We start from the raw sequence: 25546 nt of genomic DNA on the forward strand, positions 1-25546 counted from the left end.
AAACCGTCAAAGGAGCTCCGGTAGCCTTTTACATTTACACCGGGGACCCAAAGGTTTAAAGGTGATGTATGAAGTAGGGAATTTATAAAGGTTTCAATTTAAAATGCTGAGCAGCAGCTAAATATAGAGCTCTGCTTACATGCTTGTCATGGCTGAGGAAATGAAGAATTGTCTCTCTTGACCACATATGGGTTGGCTGAGGCTTCTGGGTTTACTTTATAACAAATGCTGTGGGCAGTGTTAGGTTGGTTTTCTGTGATCTCGAACATTCATTTTCTTGTCTCTTTCACAACGCCACTTTGTCTATTGTATTTACAGTGAGGAAAATAAGTATTTGAACACCCTGCTATTTTGCAAGTTCTCCCACTTAGAAATCATGAAGGGGTCTGAAATTGTCATCGTAGGTGCATGTCCACTGTGAGAGACATAATCAAAAAAAAAATGCCAGAAATCACAATATATGATTTTTTAACTATTTATATGTATGAAACAGCTGCAAATAAGTATTTGAACACCTGAGAAAGTCAATGTTAATATTTGGTACAGTAGCCTTTGTTTACAATTACAGAGGTCAAACGTTTCCTGTAGTTTTTCACCAGGTTTGCACACACTGCAGGAGGGATTTTGGCCCACTCCTCCACACAGATCTTCTCTACATCAGTCAGGTTTCTGGCCTGTCGCTGAGAAACACAGAGTTTGAGCTCCCTCCAAAGATTCTCTATTGGGTTTAGGTCTGGAGACTGGCTAGGCCATGCCAGAACCTTGATATGCTTCTTACAGAGCCACTCCTTGGTTTTCCTGGCTGTGTGCTTCGGGTCATTGTCATGTTGGAAGACCCAGCCTCGACCCATCTTCAATGCTCTTCAAAACTGAGGGAAGAAGGTTGTTCCCCAAAATCTCGCAATACATGGCCCCGGTCATCCTCTCCTTAATACAGTGCAGTCGCCCTGTCCCATGTGCAGAAAAACACCCCCAAAGCATGATGCTACCACCCTCATGCTTCACAGTAGGGATGGTGTTCTTGGGATGGTACTCATCATTCTCCTTCCTCCAAACACGTTTAGTAGAATTTTGACCCAAAAGTTCTATTTTGGTCTCATCTGACTTTTTTCCATGACTCCTCTGGATCATCCAATTGGTCATTGGCAAACTTAAGACGTGCCTGGACATGTGCTGGTTTAAGCAGGGGAACCTTCCGTGCCATGCATGATTTCAAACCATGAAGTCTTAGTGTATTACCAACAGTAACCTTGGAAACGGTGGTCCCAGCTCTTTTCAGGTCATTGACCAGCTCCTCCTGTGTAGTTTTGGGCTGATTTCTCACCTTCCTTAGGATCATTGAGACCCCACGAGGTGAGATCTTGCATGGAGCCCCAGTCCGAGGGAGATTGACAGGCATGTTTAGCTTCTTCCATTTTCTAATGATTGCTCCAACTGTGGACCTTTTTTCACCAAGCTGCTTGGCAATTTCCCCGTAGCCCTTTCCAGCCTTGTGGAGGTGTACAATTTTGTCTCTAGTGTCTTTGGACAGCTCTTTGGTCTTGGCCATGTTAGTAGCTGGATTCTTACTGATTGTATGGGGTGGACAGGTGTCTTTATGCAGCTAACGACCTCAAACAGGTGCATCTAATTTAGGATAATAAATGTAGTGGAGGTGGACATTTTAAAGGCAGACTAACAGGTCTTTGAGGGTCAGAATTCTAGCTGATAGACAGGTGTTCAAATACTTATTTGCAGCTGTATCATACAAATAAATAGTTTAAAAATCATATATTGTGATTTCTGGATTTTTTTTTTTTAGATTATGTCTCTCACAGTTGACATGCACCTACGATGACAATTTCAGACCCCTCCATGATTTCTAAGTGGGAGAACTTGCAAAATAGCAGGGTGTTCAAATACTTATTTTCCTCACTGTACATTCATATTTATTTACACTTAATAATAACAATAAAAAAATTAGGCAATAAATGTACAATAACTCATTTAAACCGTGCAATATTACCTATGTGCAATTTGTTGGAAAGCATAGCAACTAATTGGTGGTCTCGTTTTCTTTTGTATTTATACACTGTAATGTATATACTTTTATTATGCCTCTACTTTCTTTACATTTGCACATTTCTGTTTCTTTGCTGCTGTAACAGAAATTTCCCCATCATGGGACGAATAAAGGTATATCTTATCTTATCTTATCTTATCTTATCTTATCTTATCTTATCTTATCTTATCTTATCTTATCCAGAGTGACTTACACTTTTATGTTATTCATACAACTGAGCAGCGATGGGGTTAAGGGTCCTGCTCAGGGGCCCAGGAGTGGCAGCTTGGTGTGGTTGGGATTTGAACTGGATCCAAAGTCCAATGCTTTAACCACTAAGCTTCCATCTCCCGCACTTTACGGTATAAATTTGCATATACAGTATAATCACCACATTCAGGATGCAAGCAATCACCCTGATGCTGATTTTCTTTTTTGTTTTCATAATGCCACCTTTTCACACCCAGAGATGTTTTGCCTGGCAATGGATTGCTGTGGCATTATCTCTGACTTCCATTGCTTTTTCTCTCTCACAACCCACTCTGTCTTCAATCTATTTTCCCATCAGTTGTTTTTCTATTACCAATTTGCCTTCTCTTGTATATTATAGACAGAATTAGAAGAATAAAGTGTTTAGGACGTGGCCACGCTTGGTAAAATAGGAAAATACTACTTGTATGGCAATGTGTGATGCATTCACCACAATTATTCAGTCATTCCCAGTATCCACCTTTTTCCATGTCCAACTATGGGTGGAACTTAACCCAGCCATTAGGGGGGCACAAGCCAGTGTACTCTTAGTGCCGGTCCCAAGCCCGGGTAAATGGGGAGGGTTGCGTTAGGAAGGGCATCCAGCGTAAAACATGTGCCAAATCAAATATGCGGATCACAAATGAGAATTTCATACCGGATCGGTCGAGGCCCGGGTTAACAACGACCGCCACAGGTATCGTTAGCCGACAGGGTACCGGTGGAAATTGGGCTACTGTTGGCCGAAGGAGGAGAAGGAGAGGAGGAAGGCGTCTACAGAGACGGCAGAAAAAGGAGCAGTGTAGGAGAGTAGAGGTTCGGGTTGGTACTTTAAATGTTGGTACTATGACGGGTAAAGGGAGAGAGATAGCTGATATGATGGAGAGGAGAAAGGTAGATGTGTTGTGTGTTCAGGAGACCAAGTGGAAAGGGAGTAAGGCCAGGAACATTGGAGGTGGGTTTAAACTGTTTTATCATGGTGTGGATGGGAAGAGAAATGGTGTAGGGGTGATTCTGAAGGAAGAGTACAGTAAGAGTGTAGTGGAGGTGAAGAGAGTTTCTGATAGGGTGATGATCGTGAAGGTGGAAGTTGAAGGGATGATGATAAATGTCATCAGTGCCTATGCTCCACAAGTTGGCTGTGAGATGGAGGAGAAGGAAAGATTCTGGAGTGAATTAGATGAAGTGGTAGATGGTGTACCTAGGAAAGAACGATTGGTGATTGGGGCAGACTTTAATGGGCATGTAGGTGAAGGGAACAGAGGTGATGAGGAGGTGATGGGTAGGTATGGTTTTAAGGAGAGGAATGTGGAAGGGCAGATGGTGGTAGATTTTGCTAAAAGGATGGAAATGGCAGTGGTGAACACGTATTTTAAGAAGAAGGAGGATCATAGGGTGACATATAAGAGTGGAGGAAGGTGCACACAGGTGGATTATCTTCTGTGTAGGAGATGCAACCTGAAGGAGATTGGAGACTGTAAGGTGTTGGCGGGGGACAGTGTAGCTAGACAGCATCGAATGGTGGTCTGTAGGATGGTTTTGGAGGCGAAGAAGAAGAGGAGGAAAGTAAGGTTTGAAAGAAGAATAAGATGGTGGAAACTGAAGGAGGAAGAGTGTAGTGTGAGGTTCAGGGAAGAGGTCAGACAGGGGCTTGGTGGTGGTGAAGAGGTGCCGGATGATTGGGCAACTACTGCAGGAGTGATGAGGGAGGCAGCTAGAAAAGTACTTGGTGTGACATCTGGAAATAGAAAGCAAGACAAGGAGACGTGGTGGTGGAATGAGGAAGTGCAGGAGAGCATTAGGGGAAAGAGATTGGCAAAACAGAAGTGGGATCGACAGAGTGATGAGAAAAGTAGGCAGGAGTACAAGGAGATGCGGCAGCAGGTTAAAAGGGATGTGGCGAAAGCCAAGGAAAAGGCATATGAGGAACTGTATAAGAGGTTGGACACTAAGGAAGGAGAAAAGGATTTATACCGATTGGCCAAGCAGAGGGACCGAGCTGGGAAGGATGTACTGCAAGTTAGAGCAATAAAGGATGGAGAGGGAAATGTGTTGACTAGTGAGGAGAGTGTGTTGAGAAGATGGAGGGAGTATTTTGAGCAGCTGATGAATGAGGAAAATCAGAGAGAGAGAAGGTTGGAGGATGTGGAGTTGGTGAAGCAGGATGTAGATAGGATTAGTAAGGAGGTAGTGAGAGCAGCGATTAAGAGGATGAAGAATGGAAAGTCGGTTGGACCAGATGACATACCGGTAGAAGCGTGGAGATGTTTAGGAGAGATGGCAGTGGAGTTTTTAACCAGATTGTTTAACAGGATTCTGGAAGGGGAGAGGATGCCTGAGGAATGGAGAAGGAGTGTGCTGGTACCGATCTTTAAGCATAAGGGAGATGTGCAAACCTGCAGTAACTACAGGGGAATTAAGTTGATCAGTCACACCATGAAGTTATGGGAAAGAGTAGTGGAAGCCAGGCTGAGAGAAGAGGTGACCATCTGTGAGCAACAGTATGGTTTCATGCCGAGGAAGAGCACCACAGATGCCTTATTTGCTTTGAGGATGTTGATGGAGAAGTATAGAGAAGGACAGAAGGAGCTGCATTGTGTATTTGTGGATTTAGAAAAAGCGTACGACAGGGTGCCAAGAGAGGAGTTGTGGTATTGTATGAGGAAGTCAGGTGTGTCAGAGAAGTATTTGAGGGTGGTGCAGGACATGTATGAGGACAGTGTGACGGCAGTAAAGTGTGCAGTAGGTACGACAGACAGGTTCGGGGTGAAGGTTGGACTACATCAAGGATCGGCCCTGAGCCCTTTCCTGTTTGCAGTGGTGATGGACAGGTTGACGGACGAGGTCAGACAGGAGTCTCCCTGGACTATGATGTTTGCAGATGATATTGTGATTTGTGGTGAGAGTAGAGAGCAGGTTGAGAAGAGCCTGGAGAGGTGGAGATATGCGCTGGAGAGAAGGGGAATGAAAGTCAGTAGGAGTAAGACAGAGTACATGTGTGTGAATGAGAGGGAGGGCAGTGGAGTGATGCGGTTGCAGGGTGAAGAAGGTGGAGGAGTTCAGGTACCTGGGGTCAACAGTGCAAAGTAATGGAGAGTGTGTTAGGGAAGTAAAGAAAAGAGTGCAGGCAGGGTGGAGTGGGTGGAGAAGAGTGACAGGAGTGATTTGTGATAGAAGAGTATCTGCAAGAATGAAAGGGAAAGTTTATAGGACTGTGGTGAGACCTGCGATGTTGTATGGATTAGAGACAGTGGCATTGAGTAAAAGACAGGAGGTGGAGCTGGAGGTAGCAGAGCTGAAGATGTTGAGGTTTTCGTTGGGAGTGACGAGGATGGACAAGATTAGAAATGAGTTTATTAGAGGGACAGCACATGTAGGATGTTGTGGTGACAAGGTGAGGGAGGCGAGATTGAGATGGTTTGGACATGTGCAGAGAAGGGACATGAATTATATTGGTAGAAAAATGCTGAAGATGGAGCCACCAGGTAGGAGGAAAAGAGGAAGGCCAAGGAGGAGGTTCATGGATGTGGTGAGGGAAGACATGCAGGTAGTTGGTGTAAAAGAGGCAGATGTAGAGGACAGGGTGGTATGGAGACGGATGATCCGCTGTGGCGACCCCTAATGGGAGCAGCCGAAAGAAGAAGAAGAAGAACTATGGGTGGAACTTCTGGTACGACATAAACAATCATTTAAAATCATCATCTATTTATTCATTCATTTATTCATTCATTTAGAGCAAGATGTGGAATCAGAGGCTGACATAACTTGTGAAGGACAACATCAGCATACACATTCCCATTAAAAAAGTGGCCTCACATTAACATATGAGGTGGTATGAAAAATTTCAAGTCTAGCTCTCTTTACAAGAAAGTTCTTTACTTACCTACAGTACATGTACACACTTGTGTACAGAGTCCCCTTGCCCAGCAATACAGTTCTCCCAGCGTTCCTGCTACTTCTGGAATGTGTCCTGGAAGTCTTCTTTTTGTAGTGTGTCAAGCACCTGCTGCGATTTGCACTGGATCTCCACAATGGTGTCAAAATTGCGACCTTTGAGCTGAATCTTTATCTTTAGAAAGAGGGCAAAGTCTGCAGAAGGCAAAAGAATACACATCCCTTCACCTCAGGTAAAAGTACAGATACTCGTGTTTTAAAAGATTTCGGTAAAAGTTCTGACTGCACTTTTTCCCTTAAGTTAAAGTAAAGAATTTTGGGCTCTGATGTAAAAAAGTCAAGTGCCCATCACTGAACACCTCAGCAAAAATAAACCTATAATGAATAGATATTCGGTGCTGAGGATGAGGACAGGTTAATTTTTGAGTCTGGTTCCTTTCAAGGTTTCTTCTTGCCGTCTCCGGAAATATTTCACTCATTGGATATAAAGATACAGTTATAAGGAACAAATTTATAGCAACTAAACGTATACATTTCTTTATTCAACTTTACAACTGCTTTATCTCTGTAAAGCTGCTTTGAGACAATGTCCATTGCTAAAAGAACTATACAAATAACAGTTAATTTAAACAATTATTACAATATTTTTTTCAGAACCAGTTTGAATGGGTTCTTCTTTCTGCAGGATTAGGGGTTGGTCCAACATTTTGCTGGATTGGTAGGATTTGTCAACCTTTCTCCTTGAGTAGATGGGGTTGGTCCAAATTCTTGTGGTTGGAAAAAAATTATCTGTGAGAGTAAGCAGAATTGGTGACATTTATTTTGGGAGTGGGTTTAGATTAGTCAGACCTTCTTTGGCAGTGAGTGGGAGTGGGATTAAAACAATCCCACACATACTTTTGGTGTAAGAATTTCAAAATATTTTCATTTTCTTCTACCCCATTTAACTTTGGCTTTGAGTATCAGGACAAACAGCCTGGACCAAGATGACAAACTGCAGGTGGGAGAATATCTGCTCTGTGATTTAGGTTATGTCATCATAGGCATTTATTCAAGCATCTCTGGTGTGGTTGGTGATGGACAACTAGCCAAATACAACAGTACAAAAGTAAATTGTGAGGGGAATTCCACACATAAAAATTTTTTTTTCAGTGATTGGGAATAAGAGCAGAGAGAAAGTAAACACACAAGTCGCTGATGCTTATGTAATAAGAATTTTTTTAACCTTTTTTACACATATCACACTCGACTGAAGAGTCAAATGCAGATTTGTACAACGGTTGGACAAAAAACATTTTGTAGTTAGGTGTTATGTCAAATAACATCATTATTTCGGCCATTTTTGCTTTATACAATACATTCTGAAGACAATGTCATGATGAAGATTTCTACCATATTTTAATTACACTTTGTTGCATGTACCCCAGATCTGTGAAGAATGCTAACTTTTGCACTCAGTTTTATAAACACTTTGGCCACTGATATTTCCTCGTCTAGTGGGTGATATTCAGTGGGGGACGAAGTAAACAAACCATGTACTTGAGTTAAAGTGGATGTAAAATATTACTACAGTAAAAGTAAATCTCCTCCCTTTAAACTTACACATAAGTAAAACTACAAAAGCCTTCAAATGTACTTAATTATCCAAAGTAATATGATTTATTATGGCTATAATGTTCCTATTATCATTTTTGTCACATGGCTCTTTTCTTAATGAACTCACTTTATGTGAAAAGACTCTAATGTTACTTTCAGCAATCTATTAACAGCATGATATTAAAGTGTCAACCACTGATTGATATCTATTACAATTATATACAATTATATATTCTTTTTTATTCATTCATTCATTCATCCTTTCATTTATTCATTCATTTTGTCCCGCTTATCCGTAATTCTGGTCGCGGGGGCAGCAGTCTAAGCAGGCCCCCGCCTTCGACTGCTGCCCAATCCTCACAGCACCGTCCCTTACGGTCCCTCCTGCAGGTGGTGAGCTCACGGGAAGGCGGCCCCACGTCACAGACCTTGATATTTCCCTCGTAAGGGACCCCCGGAGCATAGAGGGTTAAGGGCCTTGCTCAAGGGCCCAAAGTGGCAGCTTGGCGATACCGGGGCTTGAACCCCAGACCTTCCGATCGGCAACCCAGCCCCTTAACCGCTGGAGCCACCACTCCCCCCATTATTTTATTTTATACTATATTATTTTTTATATAGTATATAAAATAATCATGCAAATTTGTTGTGTCAAATTAGATTCAGGAGTTTTTATATAATTAATTTCTCTCTAAATGTTCTGCTTGCTATTGAACTGTGTGTTTGTGATAAGTAGCTACACCAAGGGGCAATCAAAACAAGTTCTACCCTGATTAGTGAATTGCTGTGTGTTTGACCAGTTACGTTTTTATTTGCTCAGAAAAAAAAGCATCGACTGAGTTCACAACATGTAGTTTAGTAAAAAATACAATTTTACTTTGTAATGTAATGTAATGAAGTCTCCCCAAATGGAAATACTTCAGTAAAGTACAGATATGCGAGAAAATCTACTTAAGAACAGTCACGAATTACATTTACTTCATTACTGTCCACCACTGGTGATATTAAAGTAGGAATTCTTGCCCTTGTTACAATTGTTCCTTACCCATTTGCTTGTCTTTTCGGCTGGATCTATGGCTCATACTCGTCCTAAACGCACTTGATTGCTCTATTCTGTATTTGTTTTCATCTCATTTGGTCACCTTACCTGAAAGAAAAGTGGGTTAAACCATCTAAATTAATACAAAATATACCCTTATAGTGTAAAAATGTCAAAACATAGAGGTGTTTTTTTAAGGTGTGAATGCAGGACATTCCTCTGCGCATGACTTGTACGTAAATATGTGCGTGTGCTGCTCTAGGGTTACAAATCCTACAGGGATTTGATAGTTGAGTAAAGGGATAAAGATTTCAGGTTGCGGGTGAAAAACAGGACTCCTATGGATTAGAAACAAAACCCCGTCTCTAAACAAGTAGCACTTGCTGTCTGGACTGGACCAAGGGCATGTTAAATCATGCAGGCCCAGGGTCAACTCACTGATCTATAGTATTGTGGGAGAAAACGCAGTGTAGTGGTTGATTGTTATTAATGTGTTCAAATGTACAGCTCATGGATCTAAAAAGAATTTATTATGGTCTGACCAACTTTTACACTCACAATGAGCTCCAAATCCTACTCTGTCCAACATCCAGTATGGGATAACCAGATGATAGTGTGGTGTGAATTATGGCATTTGGCAGACACCCTTGTCCAGATTTACTTACATTTTGCTTATTTTATACAACTAAACAATTGAGGGTTATAGGACTTGCTCAAATGCCCAGTAGTGGCAGCTTGGTGGTGATGGGATTTGAACTTACTACCATTCGATCAGAAATCAAACATCATAACTGCTGAGCTACCACTTCCCCAATCTGTAATGAACACTATATTTAATCCTAGTTTAAAGATATTATTGTGTCATTTTAGTGACAATGATGGAACTATTACTGGTGTGGGTGCAGATTCTTATTTCAACCAATCAAGGGCCACACCTGATTGAAAAAGAAAATCTTTAGATTTAAACAAGTAGAATTAGTTGTGGACTTGCTCGGTTGAAAAGAAAACCTACACCCACACTGGCCCTTTGTGGAAAAGATTAGACACCCTGTATATAATTCATTACATATCGTAGATTATCCTCTTATTCTATGAAGGAGTCTGATTGGGCAGAGAAGTATGTGAGGGTGGTGCAGGGCGTGTATGAGGACAGTGTGACAGCAGTGAAGTGTGCAGTAGGAACGACAGACTGGTTCAAGGTGGAGTTTGGACTGCATCAAGGATCGGCTCTAAGCCCTTTCCTGTTTGCAGTGGTCTCTTTTACTCAATCTTGTGATTTTCTGTAAGCTTCAGCTTAATAGTCCCAGTCATTTAAAATGTATTATTTTGTGCTGACAGAGCATAATTCTAACAACAACAAAACATTTTCTGTTAGAATATGCAAGACAAATTCAGACAAATGTGAGTGTAAATGAGCTATACAAATCTCTCAAATGAAACAAAAATGCAATTCAATTGTTGGGAGGCTTTCAATAAGTTATTTCGAAGACATTCAATTAATATTCTATACATTTTCACATTTCTATATTAGATCAATACGATATTAGTGTTGAGAACTCTATTGTAATGAATCCATTGAAAATGCAGTTCCCATATTGTCTTTGCTATTTGTTTAAAAGAGTTAAAATCTAATGCACTCTGCAGGTGTGTAGGTGAAGTAGAACATCAATTTAAGGCTGAGAGATGTATTTTATTCCAAAGATACCAAAGTGTGGATAGACATATTGTGAATATCTAATATGAAATTATCTAATAAGAATCATTTTGTGATAATGAAGCATCATCTTGGCATATTTTCCCATCATTAAATTTGTGTATCTAATAGAATTCTGTTCCTAACTGACAGAAACTAATTTCTGCTACTTGAATTTTTTTCTTCAGGTGTTTTATTTTGCACATACAGTATAATCACCATTTACAGGAGGCAAGAAATCACACTGATAGAAGTTTTCTCTCTGATTGACTTATGCCACTCAGAGAGTGTGGCTAATTTTGCTTTCTTGGACTCCCAATCATGAATTGCTGGATTTTATTTGCTTTCTCTGGGTGATAGTGTAAACTCTGTTCTGTTGCACCACTTTAAAGACCTTGCCAGAGCTAAATTCATGTATTTGCTTTGAGTTCACTTTTTGGTTAACTTTATATCCCCTGTTATTAAATTAGCTACACCCAAGTAAAAAATAAATGCATTTAAACCAAGTTGCATGTGTGCTGTACTATATCTTAGAATGTTTGTCCAAGGCTTGTGTACATATTGCACCACTGGTTGAAGCGGAAAATCGCATGGGCTCTATAGTTTAGTGTAAATATTTGCTTCCCATCTTTTTTGGGGGTGTTAAAAAAGTCACCGGTTTCTTTTTCAGCAAACTGAAAAGGATGTATTTATATTAGGGGAGGAGATACAAGATACATTTATGGAAAACATTTACTGAGAAAAACCTAAAGAAATGGACATGTCTGAAGCTGCACATTGATACTCTAAAATATAGCCTCTAAAATATGTATTTCTATTGTATTGTCCCATGAGAAGATACACCAAAATGGTTGCTGAAATTTGAGGGGTGTACTCACTTTTGTGAAAAACTGTATATACGTATATATAAACATGGGTGACATTAGGGGGGACAAGGGGGACCCTCCTATAATTGCTATCGTGGAATTTCAGATTTCACCATTAAAATACTGTTTAACCATATAAATTGTTTGTCTCCATGTTGGTGCGGCAGAACAAATAAAGCAATAGGTTGCGTCTATTTTGTGCATTAGTTTATCGTTGTTGGTATGAAAATTTGAGTAAACTAGATGATCGTTTGGACTAAATGGCATGGCGTCCCAATACGCTGGATAAGTAAAGATATATTGCTGATGGATAACAGGTAATTGAGCAGACAAGTGTCACTGCTTAAGCCCTGCTGAAATTTGGAGCGGTTAGCCAAGCCTACACGGACAGAGTGCATCATGAGCAAGATCTGGTGCACGACTTAAAAATGTCTGCAAAAATGTATTAAGGTCACGCTATTATTTCAAGCAGTAATTTCATTTTAATCATCGGATGGTAAAAAGTTCAGTAAAGAACGGTATGCGAATTAAGAATGGCTTGAAAATTGTTCCTCACTTGAACGTGCTTTTTTGTATATAAAATATAAGAAACACAACGAGGCAGGAGAGACCCTCTGACGTTGCACTGCTTAACAGTGAATCGGTCATTCAAGTAGTTTTGGATCAAATATTTAATCGCTTTGATGCCACGCTTGGGGGACACCTTTTAGCCCTTCACTAGGGAAGGACACTGTTGTACACAAATTAAGATTTGTATATAATTTGCTGATGAAAGGGCAAAAAGACTTTTTGTGCAGATTTGTACTGTAAAAAGTAACGCATTAATTACGCATTAATGCAAATTCTTTTTAACTGCACTAATTTTATTAACATGCAATAAATGCAGTGCGCATTTCCGTTTGACAATTTTTAATAAAAAAAAATCAATAAATATAAAAGAGGCGAAACTAAAACATTAAATTTAACATTTATTCACATATTTACGTTCTTTTATTACTCAGATATAAAAAACTCCATTTAAAAATAATTTTGAATCAGTAAACATTTGTTGTACTGATGCACCAAGTCTCAAATCAAATCAAAACATATCAAAACATCTATGACCTTTAAACATGTCTAGTTTACATGCACTGTGTTGAATATGGTTTCACTAATAATAAATATACATTTGCATAAAGCATCCATTTTTTAAAACTTCAAAACTATTCAAAACTTGAAAAGTATTACTTGAAGGTACTTTTAGAAGTTGCGATTCATTACATGTTAACTTATCACAATCGTGTGATTAATTGCGATTAAAATGCGACATGATGATCCATAACCATGACTATAGTAAGGTTATGCAGACCATCGAACTTAACCAAGTACTTGTTCTGTCTCTTGTTTTGTAGATGTCCGCAAGGAGAAGGCACTGTGGCGCAGGTAAGAACCGGCTTTCTTGCTTTCTTTAACTCCGAAGAGCTGTGCTTACAGATGTTTTGTGACAACTGGCCTTACCATACCATATAAACCATTATGTTGATGGGTTGGGTTCAGGGAGAAGCTTTGACATGAGTGTATTAGAAACCTGAAACCACAGTTAGATGACTCCTCTGTGTTATTTTCTCACAACTAGTTTATCTGTAAGCGACAGGAGAAGCAATGTGTCTGACAATATGTTTAATCACATTACATACATGGTGTGAGGTGAAGAGCAATTGAGCTTTCTGTTGTACAATTAAATTGTGTGGATGATGGTGATCTCAGGATGGAAACAAGCTCCAAAATTGGAAACATACTGTAAAATGTTCTTTGTTTTATAACCCTTGACTTGGTGAACCCATACCCTTTTCTTGCTGTTCTCTGGTCTCTGGCTCATGTCTGGGTTAGTATAGATAGACAGGGACAGGTGTCTGTGTGTCTGGAGTTTAGAGAATGCATGATCATGTATCCACCATTTATAGACCTATCTCAGTGCACTGGCTCGGTGTGGGGTACAGTTTACACGTGTGGGGGGTGACATACCAGAGCATTGTTACTGTTATGGGGATCTGGGATATTTGGTGTGGCGCGATGTGGCCCGAGGGGAGCAGCTGCAAAAATCTCGACTGGACTTTCTGGGATTCCATTTTGGGCTCATGTTGCTGTCTCACATGACCCTGAGGTTGCATAGCAATGTGGCACAAAGGTACATTATGGCACGTTGACACTTCTCACTTTCAGACTCCCGCTGTAACTGTGTGGCCTGAACGCTGGACGGTTTACACAACAACAGCAACGAAGATGTGTGTCAAGCACTCAAACCCAGCATTAGTCTAAATTATGAACCCAGGGTTTAAAGGATGATATTTTGGTTGGAGTATATGCAGATGGTCCCCAAGTTACAACATTTTATTTTCTTCCATCTTACGATGACTTTAACAATACGACAAAACACTTCAAAATATTTACATTTCGCGTGGCAGGCGAATGTATGCTCCGCCCTCCTTTTTGTACGTTGGAAAAAAGTATGATGAATTTCAGTACTGTATCATTATGTTGCATCTGTCATTTTATATACATATAGCATATAAATGTGTTTGCCTGTACGGTGCACTTATGGTAATATAACGTATAAAAAACGAATTTTGAATGAATATAACGCATTTTTTCAAATCCCATATGTCAGAGAAATGAATAGGAATTAAACAAAATCATAAAAGCTTGCATTAACAATTGTTTACTTCTGTTTTACATGTGAAGACTAAACGGTTTAAAAATAGAAACTGTGAATGATTTTTTTTTGGTCAATGTACAGACCAATTCGTACGCACCACAATAATTTGACACAACAATAAACAAAAGTCTAGCAGTATGCAGTGTTGTAGAGTAACGTAGAGACTCTTTAAATAAAGCACTCCTAATAACCCTGTGAAAAAACACAATTTGATGGCTATCGCTGATAACCAAGCGGTCGCCATGGTGGCTATGTTGGGAAGTTGGAAAGCAAATCATCTAAATGACTTCATTTTACAGTGTTTATTTTGGAAAAGTGATTTACCATGTGCGGGATGGTGCCGTTATCCGTATTAACGGCGCATTCTTTGGCTGGAAAGCCTCACTCGGTGTCACAACGTGTTACCACTCAGCCACGTGTTTCGAATCGCCCAGCTATGCTAATGGCGAAAAAATTGCGATGATGCCATAAAAAGTCCAAGCCCATAGAGTCTGTGGCACATGATATCGAAATTCCCCTCTCATATTTTTACTACTGCGCCATAGAGGCCGCATGATGTCAGCGTACATTACGAGCCAGATGGCGAGCAGACGCTGCATATCGCACTAATCGTCTCATTACAGTGAGAGCAGTGAAACATACAGCGGAGACTCCAGACCACAGCCGGAGTTACGGCAAGGTCGGCCATCAACCATAAACGATCAGCTCTAAAATTAAAACGTGGTGTTTTCTTGAATGCGATATAAAAGCTGTTATTAAAGCTGATGTATTATGTAATCCATTTGGCTTATGGGTAAACTAATTTTAGGTATTTAGTGGTCTTTTTTTGTGAAAATGCAATTGTGTGTATTGACTCTATTGAGCATTGTTAGTAAAGATATACCTTTACATAAAGCAGTTCCATTTAACAATGTGTTGTTTTTGTCCATGGGTTGAGTATTGGACTTTTCCATACATAAACGTAGAAATACACTAGATGGCATTTTTCAAAAGTAAAACAATTAGAGTGCAATACAACTATTAACTTCTCAATATGTAAGACAGGGAAAATAGCTCTTTACCTCTGACTGTTACAAAGCACTAAAACTGGAGACTCCTTCTATTCATGTCCAATAAATACCTCTTTCCAAACATCATAACCCGATCAACTAAAACACACAGTATGTTGTCACTATGGACACTGTCATGCATCAGAACAATTGCATTCATATTATTCTGTGATTAGCCATGCAACCAGAACACGTTCTGACCAATTTGATTAGAAATATGTGGTATGAACAGGACCAGGATGAACACACGTGCAAAATAATCGTCCATGCCCAATATGGCAGTGTTTGGGCTTAACAACACATCATTGGTCAAAAAATAAGCAACAAATTGGGGAGGTTGTAGCTCAGTGGTAAAGGCTCTGAGTTACTGATCTGAAGGTCAGGGGTTCAAGCTCTGGGATCACCACTCTCAGGGCCCTTGAGCAAGGTCTTTAACCCTCAGTGCTTTAGGGATGCTGTATCATGGTGGACCCTGTGCTCTGACCCCCCCTGTGATTTTAGTCCTAAGCCACTGTATTAAACTGTATTATTCCTGAGTTGTACCCTTCACAGTCACCCTTATAGATGTTAAGGGCTTTAATGTGGAGCCACTATCAGCTACAGGGAGTAATCTCTTATTGAACAGGGAGGAACTCCATCCAGAGGGTGGACACCAGAATGAATCAGAACATATAAATAAATTTTCTAAAAAACTATTTTCACCAGACAGCAAAAGTAAACAGGCCAAATGTGGCCTTGAGGTGGCTAGGAGGTAGAGCTTTGGGGCTCCCTAGGCAAGATTCCTATTGCCACACCCCCCTGGCTTCACCCTCCCACCACAATGCTCCACCCCCACAACGTACAAATAATTCGCAACCTCTATAAAAAAGATTAAACACTTTTAATAATCATTGTAAAATTGTCTGAATTCAAGTTTGTAAGCATACTGTATATTAAACTTCAGCAGAAAGACATATTTTATAATAATATAATTAAATGGACGAGGGCGAGGCAGGGAGTGCTTACTGGTGCCCCCCCACCCCACTGCTTGTTAGTGTCCTAGGCAACCGCCTAGTTTGGCTATGCCTAGAAACAGTCCTTCCAGGAGGTCTCAAGATGCATTTGTTTAATTCCTACTTATTTTCTAAACAATGTTTTCTTGTCAAGACCTTTAAGACCTGGTCCATTTTCTTCCCAGAATTGTGTAGTTTCTCCAAACCAAAAATATGTGTAGTTATATATTACATTGTGTTATTGTCCTGAATAAGGGTTGAAGAGTGTACAAACTGTTTAAACACAATGAGAGAAACATGACATTATTTTCTCGTGGCAAAAGTGGGTCAATGCTTTTTTGGCTGTTCTTCAGACACAAAGTGAAGCTTTGTAGTCGCTGCCACCTAGTTAAGACGTTTTGTTTTAATCCAGACTTCATAGCAAACATGGTTGTTTCCCCTGGATTTACCTCTGGTTCAACTTTTATATTTGTATCTGCCTGGATAACAGTTGAACCTTCTTTTCCATTCCTGCCAGCTCATGTTTTTAGCGGTCTGGTTCCTGCGTCCAGCCGTGGGACAGGGTCCCATAAACAGATGTCTCTCTGATCCCATAAAGGGACATTAGCTCTGAGGCGAGTTAGCTCCAGACCCCTGGGAAGAGGTCAAGAACAAACAAGACCCAGTGCACTTTTTAGACTCTCCAAGAATACAGAAGCTCCTCTCATCCACCAAAGCCCCCTCCACAAGGTTGGATGTTTGATCTCTGGCTCGAGAGATCCTGGACGTATCTCTGTCTAGACGAGGCCGTTATCGATCCACAAGCAGTCGCTGTTTGAAGGAAATAAATAATCTGGGATTTCTTTGATTTGCTAGAAACATGCCTTTAGCAAGAAGGTGTCTGCTGTGTTCATGTTTAGGAAAGGGAAATGGGCAGAAACTTTTGGAAGATGCTTGAACTTGTTGACCCTTGCCATTTTTTTTTGTGTTGTTTGTCTTCTCGTATATAAACAGAATTCCTTTGCAAAAACCCTACATGGAGAGACACTGGAGGGATTTGTTAACATATAAAAAAATAAAATAAATAAAAAACAATGAGGCAATTGTTCATTCTTTTTAACATATTTTGTACATTTTGTCTAAACAAGAATCTTGTTGTTGTAATTAATTTGAAGAGGATTCGGGACTAAAGCATGGTGACGCAAAGGCCCATTATTAAAGTCATGTGTAAATTAGTGATGGGTTGTTCATGAACGAATCGTTTATTTTGAACTCATCTTGAATGTGAATCAGAAGAATGAGTAGTCTCAAAGAGTGATTCCGTCATTTTATACTGTTGCTTTGCAGTGCATTACACAGGAAACAGAATCGAATAGTTCATCTCATGAGTCCTCTGGTCCGAGTCTGGAACTATAGTCAAAGTTTGGGTATGTAGATGTGCTGGGAAATCTGCTTATCGAAAATGTAACCTTTTATTTTATTTATGATTAAAGGAACTGAATTACCTAAATGGCTCCAAAAAAGATTTGTTCATTTTGATTAATAAGATTCAATGAACCGTCACAAAATGATCAGATTTTCCCATCACTAGTGTGTGTGTTTAAACACAATTAGAGTATTTGCCAGATTTGTTACATATTTAATTCTAGCACTAATCTAGGTATGTTAATAAATGCCAATTACCATAAATTACGAAGTGTTCTTACAGCACAGCTGAATTACCTTTAGAGACGCCTACAAAAAAGTCCATAAAAAATAAGTCATCGGAGAAATGAAAATGAGAAAACTAATGCAGCTAATGTCTCCTATCAATATCAATCAATTCAGTCATAAAAAAGACAAAGTAGTAAAGTAATTTTCAAAAAAGGATATATTTTTTTATAGCCTTTATATTTATTCACTGTACATATGCTTACATATACTGTATATCACATGCTATAAAAATGCTACATATTTATCTGCACTATCTGCACAAGTGCTACTTTTTGCACTTGATGACAAACTATTAGTATTCAATAGACAAATGAAAGTAAAGAATTTTAGATAAAGTTAACTTCAGAAAGGGACAACATTTTTATTCAACTCCAACAAAAGCTGGTTCTCGCTCACAGGCAGCAGATGTGTGCAGAGGAGTGTTGAGCTTTAATGGCATCTTCAACAGAGGTGCACAATCTCATCGTAATGCTCACTGTCAGTTCAAATATAATGGAGTAAAAAGTATATACATACATTGAATCATAAATGAAGTTGAGTAGGGAGTAACAAGTTGCTTATTTCTTTGATATTCAGTAAAACTAGAAAGTAGGCAAAACTATTTTTTAAGTACAGTAATGAATTTTACATTGCTTTTATTCAAATACTTTACACCACTGACTTTGAACTCTTCCTTCTATTATAGGGTGCCATTATTTATAAAAGGTTTTACTCTTGTTTTCAGTTTTCATTTTGTTTTGAATTGTTTTTTCCAAAACATTAATGTAAAATTTACAGTCAATTAGTATATTCTCCAAAGTGTGACCAATTAATATTGTATCTGATTTGATGTAATTTGACCCCAAAGTTCACACTGTAAATGATTTTCCTAACAAAAATTGTTGCCATTTTTTTAAATACAGATTTTTTTAATATAAATACTCCAGTCATGTTTTAGGATTGCATTATCTTGCAGCCAGTTTCCAGTTTGTATCCAAAAGTTCAATGCATTATGCTTCTGATTTGGAGATTTGTTAGTTCAATTCCACTGTTTGTCCCCTGAGCAAAGCTTTTAACCCTCACCTTCTCACAAGTCTAGGTAATCTCAGGATATCTGGTTGTAGCATTTATTAAGATCATGATCCATTTTCTGGAATGGGCTGCTTGTCTTTGGTTGGCATTTTCCTCAGCAAGTTTCTCCGTGAATTTTTGATGTTTGCATCTGAGAGATTAATTAAGATAACCTGAAGGAACAAAACAGCTTTTAAAAAAAAAAAAAAACATGTATGATGTGTGTATATGCATGGATGTATACACACTAAGTTTGTATGTATCTAATGCCTTTTAAATTGAACTGGTCTTATGTACCCTTTGATTGCTTCTTAGCTGAGAGCCTGTTGAGCTGATTTTGTCACGCAGTCCTGGCCACCCTGGCTATTAAAATGTCCTGCCATGGTTATAATCCATTGAAGGGGGGCGGTTGGAGGGAGGGGTCACTGTGGGGCTGGGAGGGTAGGTGCGCTCTCTATTCGCCCTTGTCCCGTGTGTGTATATTAATAACCGGTAGCTCTCTTTGTTATGATAAAACTCACCTTGTCAGACCTTCCGTCTCACAAAAGCTGACATAACTGAAAAGCCGAGGCAGGGTGCCCCAAAACTGTCACCCAGAGGCCCCAGATGCTGAAGCCTGAGACTGGATTGAGAGCCTCAAATACGGTTAAAATGATTCTCGCCTGTCACTATGTAGGGTTATTCCACCCTGACAAGGCGCATCCAAAACCATTCAGTACGTGAAAACAAAAGGAAGACTGTGGGAGACTGGAAGCACTCTCTCTCGGGTTGGAACGCTCTGTGCCACTATATTAGCACTAGCAAAAAAAGCAGCCCACATGCCTGGCCACATTAAAGCAAACTTTCCTCAGGAAAAGTTTTATTACCACAGGGTTTTCTTTTTTAGTAAATGAAACTCCCATTTCCTTTTCATTTCATCTTTTCTGAAAGGATACTGGACAGTCAACTGAGGTTCTGGACTTTCTCACACACACAAAGTTTTCCGAGAAACAGATTGAATCAGTCGCTTTAGCAACGAACGCGCGATGTTGAAATTGACCAGATCGTCATGCGCAGCGGATTATTTGTGTTGACGTCAAAACGCCGTTTTGAATCATGGCGCTCTGTTTCTTTTGGAGATCTATACTATTGAGCCATAAGAGCTCAAGCAAATTTTGTTAATGCACATTACGTTGAACGGATGATGCCTGAGGGACCACTTAAAAACACCAATTCATCATGAGTTGAACTCCCTATACTGTGGGTTCATCAGCATTTCCTTCTCGACGTACACCCTCCCCCGCACAAACGTTTATCTTTCTCGTTCCCTACAGACTGTTGAGGACGTTACAGAAACATCCGGATTCAGAAGTCCTTTCCGTCTTGTTTAGCAGCCGTAAAATTTTAGAATGACATTTGTAAAGCTCTCTCGTACAAATGCCAACCTTTAAAAAAACTGCAATTGATCTTAATCTCTCTATTATGTTTCTGTTTCTATTATTAGCCATTCGAATCAGTTGAAGCGGAATCAGAAAGTGAAAAACAGACAGAAAAACAAGTCTGCCCAGGATTTTAAAGAATGGTGATCAATATGGAGTAATATACTGTAATTCGGTAATGATTTAACAAACTACAAGACATGATTCAGCAGAATCATACAGTACCGTAATGTATAAACTTACCAAAACTACAGTAGTCGGAGCCGGACGCGCTTTTTCAGTGTCCAGCGACGACGATTAAAAAGAAAAGAGACAAGAGCTGAAATTAGGCTTTGAAACATCAAAAGCACAGAAAAAAATATGCTCTTTGTGTTTGACATTGGGACGTTGCCAGGATGTACGCATCTCCCGCCTTGTGAGATGCCTTACTTTTGCTAGCGGTCCACATCTCACAAGGCGGGAGATGCGTACATCCTGGCAACGTCTTAATGTATCATATGAAAACTAAAATGGCACACGATAATTACATATTTTCGTATTTTTCGACAATGTTTCCGACAATTTTTTCGTATCGCTATAGTCATTGGATTGTAAGTCGAACCATCATATCTAGGGGACTACCTGTGTATATAATATGGGTGCTTGAATTTGCGGTTATTTTACTGAAATTGATTACTTCTCTTTAGTTGGCGTTTTAGCTGTACTCTGGGAATCTTTTATTTTTGCAGCTACCAGATTAATTTCATTCATATTTGGATTCTGCTTCCCAAACCCTGGTCTTTGGAGAACTGGAACATCCCCTATCCATTTTATTGCATGTCCTGCCCCATCAAGACAACCGCTTCAGCTATTGTAAAGCACATTCCTAGATGAATGGTATGTGTTAGAGAGGGCAAAACACTATCATATACAGGACTGGGGTACTCCAGGACTAAGGCTTAGATCGGCAAGGCTTTGGATTGGTGTATTAGTGGGTGATAGTATTGGTGCTCCACATTCGATCCTTGGTTTAGAGTTTGGTTTAGAGTTCGCCTTGCAATAATGTTATTTATTTGAGTTTCTTTGAGATTCTTATGTTCGATTTAAGATCGAATGAAATGAAACATTTCTGTAAGAAAACTACAGGATCCTAAATCAGCTATTTCTAGTTTTCTAGTCGACTGGCTGATTTATAAGCTTCCTTGAATTTTGGTATATTGCCGAGTGGGTTTGAGCCAACCTTTTGCCCCTCTGTATCTTCGCAGCCTGGGCCATCTGCTCTCCCAGGGACTCTTTCCCATCCGGCCTGGTTGACTCTTAGTGACCACAGGGGTGACCCTGGACAGCTGAGCAGCACACAGGCCGATCTGACAAAATTGCTCATATACAGTGGGTACGGAAAGTATTCAGACCCCCTTAAATTTTTCACTTTTTGTTATATTGCAGCCATTTGCTAAAATCATTTAAGTTCATTTCTTTTCCTCATGAATGTACACATAGCACCCCATACTGACAGAAAAACACAGAATTGTTGACCTTTTTGCAGATTTATTAAAAAAGAAAAACTGAAATATCACATGGTCCTAAGTTTTCAGACCCTTTGCTGTGACACTCATATATTTAACTCAGGTGCTCTCCATTTCTTCTGATCATCCTTAAAATGGTTCTACACCTTCATTTGAGTCCAGAAATTTTTTATTATACTGATTGGACTTGATTAGGAAAGCCACACACCTGTTTATATAAGACCTTACAAATCACAATGCATGTCAGAGCAAATGAGAATCATTAAGGTAAAAGGAACTGCCTGAAGAGCTCAGAGACAGAATTGTGGCAAGGCACAGATCTGGCCAAGGTTCCAAAAAATTTTTTGCTGCACTTAAGGTTTCTAAGAGCACAGTGGCCTCCATAATCCTCAAATGGAAGACGTTTGGGACGACCAGAACCATTCCTAGAGCTGGCCGACCGGCCAAACTGAGCTATCGGGGGAGAAGAGCCTTGGTGAGAGAGGTAAAGAAGAACCCAAAGATCACTGTGGCTGAGCTCCAGAGATGCAGTCGGAAGATGGGAGAAAGTTGTCACAGTCAACCATCACTGCAGCCCTTCACCAGTGGGGCTTTATAGCAGAGTGGCCCGACGGAAGCCTCTCCTCAGTGCAGGACACATGAAAACCCGCATGGAGTTCTCCAAGATGGTGAGAAATAAGATTCTCTGGTCTAATGAGACCAAGATAGATCTTTTTGGCCTTAATTCTAAGCGGTATGTGTGGAGAAAACCAGGCACTGCTCATCACCTGTCCAGTACAGTCTCAACAATGAAGCATGGTGGTGGCAGCATCATGCTGTGGGGGTGTTTTTCAGCTGCAGGGACAGGACGACTGGTTGCAATAAAGGGAAAGATGAATGCGGCCAAGCACAGGGATATCCTGGACGAAAACCTTCTCCAGAGTGCTTTGGACCTCAGACTGGGCTGAAGGTTTACCTTCCAACAAGACAATGACCCTAAGCACACAGCTAAAATAACGATGGAGTGGCTTCACAACAACTCTGTGACTGTTCTTGAATGGCCCAGCCAGAGCAATGACTTAAACCCAATTGAGCATCTCTGGAGAGACCTAAAAATAGCTGTCCACCAACGTTTACCGTCCAACCTGACAGAACTGGAGAGGACCTGCAAGGAGGAATGGCAGAGGATCCCTGAATCCAGGTGTGAAAGACTTGTTGCATCTTTCCCAAAAAGACTCATGGCTGTATTAGATTAAAAGGGGGCTTCTACTAAATACTGAGCAAAGGGTCTGAATACTTAGGACCATGTGATATTTTAGTTTTTCTTTTTTAATAAATCTGCAACAGTGTCAACAATTCTGTGTTTTTCTGTCAATATAGGGTGCTATGTGTACATTAATGAGGAAAAGAAATAAAATAAATTATTTTAGCAAATGGCTGCAAAATAAAAAAGAGTGAAAAATTTAAGGGGGTCTGAATACTTTCCGTACCCACTGTATATACCCTGAGATATTTTAGTAGAATGGCTTTTACAGTATGGTAGGTACCTCATATTCAATAGGCAAATACATGGAATTTACAAATAACCATAACATACATAACATACATAACAAAAAAGCTGTAAATAACAATTAGTAAATACATATATTAAAAATTTTTTTTTTAATAAATGTCATATTAGCAATAAGAAATAAGTAAAGATATAAGTAAAGAATGTTGTTTTTAGGCAGAATGGTGTGGTATAAGAACAATGACACACTTTGGAATAAAATGATGCAAGAAAACATTCAATGTTCTTCTATACAACAGTAATTTGCCCTTGATTTATTCAAGAATGACCCTGCCCTCAAAACTTTACTGTGTCGAAAAACTTGCTAAGACTGGAGACTCTTTCCAAGAATGCTAAATAAACATCTTTTTTGGTCTAATAAGTAAGTAGCTATTGTCCAGTGGTCAACACAAACAACATTTTGTGTGAAGTTAGCAATTCAGTGTATATTCGGAACAAATATAAATGAAAAATTTATTAGTGGTGGGACTTTATTTTATTCCTCCCTTCATACATGGATTCCTGAACCATGCCACCGTCTATATTATCTAGATTTTAAAATATATTTTTAAAGGGTTCATCTAAAGTTTAGACTGCAGTTAAAGCTCTAATATCCAACCCATGTTTATAGCAACATCACCACAATTTAGTAAAGATGGCTCTGGTTAGATTATAGATCAAGCATATCGTATAATTTCTTTCATACATTTCACTTTGAATCTTCAACGCATAGCCTCCAAACAAAATACAGTGTGTGCCATGTTTTCCTCCTAGCCACTCAGGCAACCTCCATTCCATTATGGGATCATTTGCACGCTTTGTCCCATGCAGCATTGCCCAGATCGATGACATCATGTGTTTAAACTTATTAGCGGGTGGTCATGAGGCAAAGACTTTGAAGAGAGCCGCTGGCATTGCGACTGCATGAAAAAATTCCACATGTGGAGAGATGCATGATGACTTGCGGTTTCCTGTGGGCCTCCTCTGGTGCCACCGGATCTTCGGACATCTACAATTCCAGAGAGTTTATAGACATGTACCGGATCTTTGGAAATCTAAAAGTCCAGAGAGGATATAGACTGACTTCATAGTAATTAGACAAAGACCTTTCAGGCAAAGGTCAAAACCAGGAAGTGAAATGAAAACATGGCTGGGAAAAACAAGAAGCCTTGGAATTAACAATTGTAAAATGATACTGTTGCAAAAAAAAAAAAAAAAAAAAAAAAAAAAAGGATTTAAAAAGTATATATCAAGACTTAACAAAAAACAGGTGAACACAGTTGGGTAACAAACCAATGAAATGATAGGATTATGAAATCAAGCACATGGGGCTTCGAAACACAACATGATTGGGGAGATTTTTGACAGTATATATTTGTACATTTAAACATTTTAGTTGACTTTATATTTAGTTAGAATAACTGTCATAAAGCAAAGCTTATCATATAGACTCATGTAGAATATATATATATGTGTGTGTGTATATGCATACATACAATATTGCATGCCATATATATATAGCTATCATTTTTGACATGTTATTTAATTTACTGTAACCATATACTTTGTAAACTTTATTAGTGGTCGTATATAATCAGAAGCATTAATATTTGGATAGTTATGGGTGTTTTAGCATCTTAATAGCATTTTTTACTCTAGCTTAAAGTCCTGCAAAGACCCCATAAGGGTACTATTTGACATTTGTGACTGAAAGTGTACAAATTTGATCTATACAACAGTGTGGTTGAATGATTAAACAGAATTTATATGAATGTATTTTGAAAAGCTTTGCTAAAGTTCTTACAGTGGCTCCTGCTCTTACCTACATCACAGGTTTCTGTTAATACATCAGCATTATCGGTTTCAAACTAACTGCTTATGCACAGAGACTGATTTCTGCAGATAAAGAGTGTATCTCAGTGAAAAGATGAAAGATTCCTTATCGGAAGGTTCTCAGTTCAAATCCTTACACCACCAAGTTGCAACAGTTGGGCCCTTGCGCAAGGCCCTTAATTCTCAACTGCTCAGTTGTATAAATACAATAACTGTTATTGGATCTGCCAAATGACGTAACTATAAACATATTCAAGTGCAATTAAAGAATGTGTTTAACATGAATAATGTTTAATCATCGATATGGTGATGCTTGCTGTTAGGGAACACAGCATTTATAGAATAAATATTGAAAGAGTTTCCATTGTCTGAGGGTCAGAAGTTTCAAAATAAAGGAAAGTCTTCAGGA

At 39.3% G+C, this 25546-nt stretch overlaps 1 protein-coding gene across 4 annotated transcripts in view; it reads left to right on the forward strand.

Moving 5' to 3' along the window:
* Positions 1–25546, forward strand: part of stard13b (StAR related lipid transfer domain containing 13b) — a 126572-nt gene that overhangs the window by 29443 nt on the left and 71583 nt on the right. For all 4 annotated transcript variants that reach the window (XM_083547796.1, XM_083547797.1, XM_083547798.1 and 1 more), the window contains one exon: positions 12767–12797. In XM_083547796.1, the coding sequence (XP_083403922.1) occupies positions 12767–12797 (31 nt within the window). The remainder of the gene's footprint in view (positions 1–12766; positions 12798–25546) is intronic.

This window comes from Silurus aristotelis (assembly GCF_946808225.1).
Source record: "Silurus aristotelis genome assembly, chromosome: 8".
NCBI lineage: Eukaryota > Metazoa > Chordata > Actinopteri > Siluriformes > Siluridae > Silurus > Silurus aristotelis.